Here is a 2,424-nt window from a genome sequence, read left to right as displayed (position 1 = left end):
AATAAACGCATTTTCAAAAAAAAATTGGCTGAATATGTAACAAGCACATTTAAATTAAAAGGATATCATTTTTGTTATGATTAAAGTTTTTAAAGTTTTAACAGCTCAGTTGCATGTTATTGCTTTTCCCGTTTGCGGTTTATGTATGAACAACTTTCTCTAGCCTGAGGCGTTCATGAATATCAAGCAGCCTATCCAAGAGACTGCGAAATGTATAAAGAATGAGCCAGCCTATCGCAGGATCACTGTCCATTTCTCTATGATAGTTTTTCATCGCAAAGATGCAGTTCACTGGTAATTGAACGTTTCCACTGATCTGTTCTATTGCTGTGCATAATTCCTGGCTGATCAACATTTCTGGTATCGTTTTCGCAATTTGACTTGCCCTATCTATCTTGGTCAGCAAGGCCACCATTTGAAGATTATCTGAGGAAATAAAAGTGTCAAGAAATCTATGACAACAGTTCACAATGGTAAACGCTAACGAATCTTACCAACATAACATGATATTGGTTTAGTATTGGTATGATAACATTTAAAAAGTGATAACTATAGCGGCGGTTGTAACAAAATCCTCAAAAAATCACCTTCAGTCGTAAATGAAGCCAACAGAAGTCACCTTTTTGTTCGCAATGGCATAATATACCTTCAAACAAAATCTGATTAAAATCGACGAATATCTAAATTTCGACCAATCAGAAGCCTGGGAATGGAAGTCATTTTGTCCAATCAGAAAACAGAATAAGCTGCAGTATTGTTTGCAATACAATTATACACCTACTTCCAAATTTTATATAAAAAGGTCAATATTTTAACGAATCAGAGGCCAGTAAATGACGACTATTTTAACCATCAGAAATCAGAAGCTGCAGGAGTGTTTGCAATAAAATAAAGCACATGTTGTACATATCAAATTTGAGCGAAATCGGTCAATATCTAAATTTTGGCCAATCAGAGGCCACGACAGTCATGTTGGATGACCAAGCAGAGAGCGAAATGTCATTTGCATGCATGAGCACTCCTATACAGTTCCATTGAGCGTTCGAAAAAAGAGACAGAAACCCTGACAGCGGAAGGAAGCAGAAGAAACAATAATCAAAATAACTAGATTTGCAAATGCGAGCAGTAGCAGAAGTCACCCCCGACATCGCAACTCCCATCCCCGTCCACCCACTATACCCTCAACCACCGAGGAAATAGCTCAATGTGTTTAAATTAGCAATATACACCTTCACACTGATTTTTATGAAAAGCAAACAATATCTTTACTTCAACCAATCAGAAGCCATGGCACGACCACCATCATGGACAATCACAAAAATAGGATGCAGTTGTGAAAGCAGTGAAAATATATACAGCAATGCCAAATTTTTGTGAAATCTGAAAATATTTAGGTTGCGTCCATGTTTGGTGTCGGGTAGAAAAAAGAAGACTAAGTTAGGAGATTATATCTGCCAATGAACATGCATGCAAACGTTGCGATAATTTTTCAATTTCGACTTATTAGGAGTCACTACGTTGCGGATATTTTTTTCCAAAATGGTCAATTTTCTAATTAACGTTTAGAGCTAATTGTAAATTCATAGCTTTCACCAAGTTTTATTAAAACAAATTCAACAAAATTAATGTCATGTTAATTTATCTCCTCAACCAATATGTTTGATCCTTTTTTCTCAGTGTATATATCTAAATGCATTGCATTAATTCAAAGGTTGTTTGTACCATATTTCAACTTCAAACAGTGAAATATTCCTGTCATAGATTCTTCAACTTTTTATTTTGTTTATTATTATTATTATTATTTTCATTCATCCTATATTTCGAGAATAGTTGAATAGTTAAACATATTATAATCAGTATAATTGAAACTGCAAGGCATTACATTGTCCTCATTGAAATGCCATTTAAATCTAATTCAGGGCGATGCATGTAAGAAAAACAAGTGTAAAATACATATTAATAGAACGAACTTGAGCATTTACGTGAAGCTGGGAGAAACATTTTCAATTTAAAAGTATGTCAATGTCTTTGAAAACATTTCGAATGAAGTAATATACACGGCTTTTAACAGATCAAGTCTTTTTCCTTTCGTCATGAATCGTCTTTTTTCTTTCGTCATGATTCGTTGAAAATACCTTTAATACTTTTTATTTTCCATTAAGTTTGACAGAACATCCTACTCGTTAATGACACAATGATGAAAGGTTTCAGATAATTGTTTTAACCTGTGACGGCCACAGAGTTACGAATGAACCGGATGTCTTTATTGGCTAAAGAAAAATATTACATACCTCTTGGTTTGACATAGTCATGGACCTGCTTCATGCTTTCAAGCTCTTCTTCTGTTAGCTGATTTGAACAGTCCTTGACATAGACAATACACTTCGGTGGATCGCCCTGACAGAAAAGTGAAAAAGGGAATAT

General features: G+C 34.6%; 1 protein-coding gene across 1 annotated transcript; it reads right to left on the bottom strand.

Annotated features, from left to right (window-relative positions):
* Window positions 1–33: 33 nt before the first annotated feature.
* LOC110445004 lies at window positions 34–2,387 on the bottom strand. Its single transcript, XM_021489362.1, has 2 exons — window positions 2,292–2,387; window positions 34–426 (listed from the first exon to the last, which is right to left on the bottom strand). Exons 1-2 carry the CDS (start codon window positions 2,323–2,325, stop codon window positions 140–142), a joined length of 321 nt encoding a protein of 106 aa, XP_021345037.1. The 5' UTR covers window positions 2,326–2,387; the 3' UTR covers window positions 34–139.
* Between the last annotated feature and the right edge of the window lie 37 nt (window positions 2,388–2,424).

The sequence above is a fragment of the Mizuhopecten yessoensis genome, unplaced genomic scaffold (assembly GCF_002113885.1).
Source record: "Mizuhopecten yessoensis strain PY_sf001 unplaced genomic scaffold, ASM211388v2 hete_36082280, whole genome shotgun sequence".
NCBI classification, from domain to species: Eukaryota; Metazoa; Mollusca; class Bivalvia; order Pectinida; family Pectinidae; genus Mizuhopecten; species Mizuhopecten yessoensis.
The sequence above is the reverse complement of the archived record's forward strand: the minus strand, read 5'-3'. Positions and strand labels throughout refer to the sequence as shown.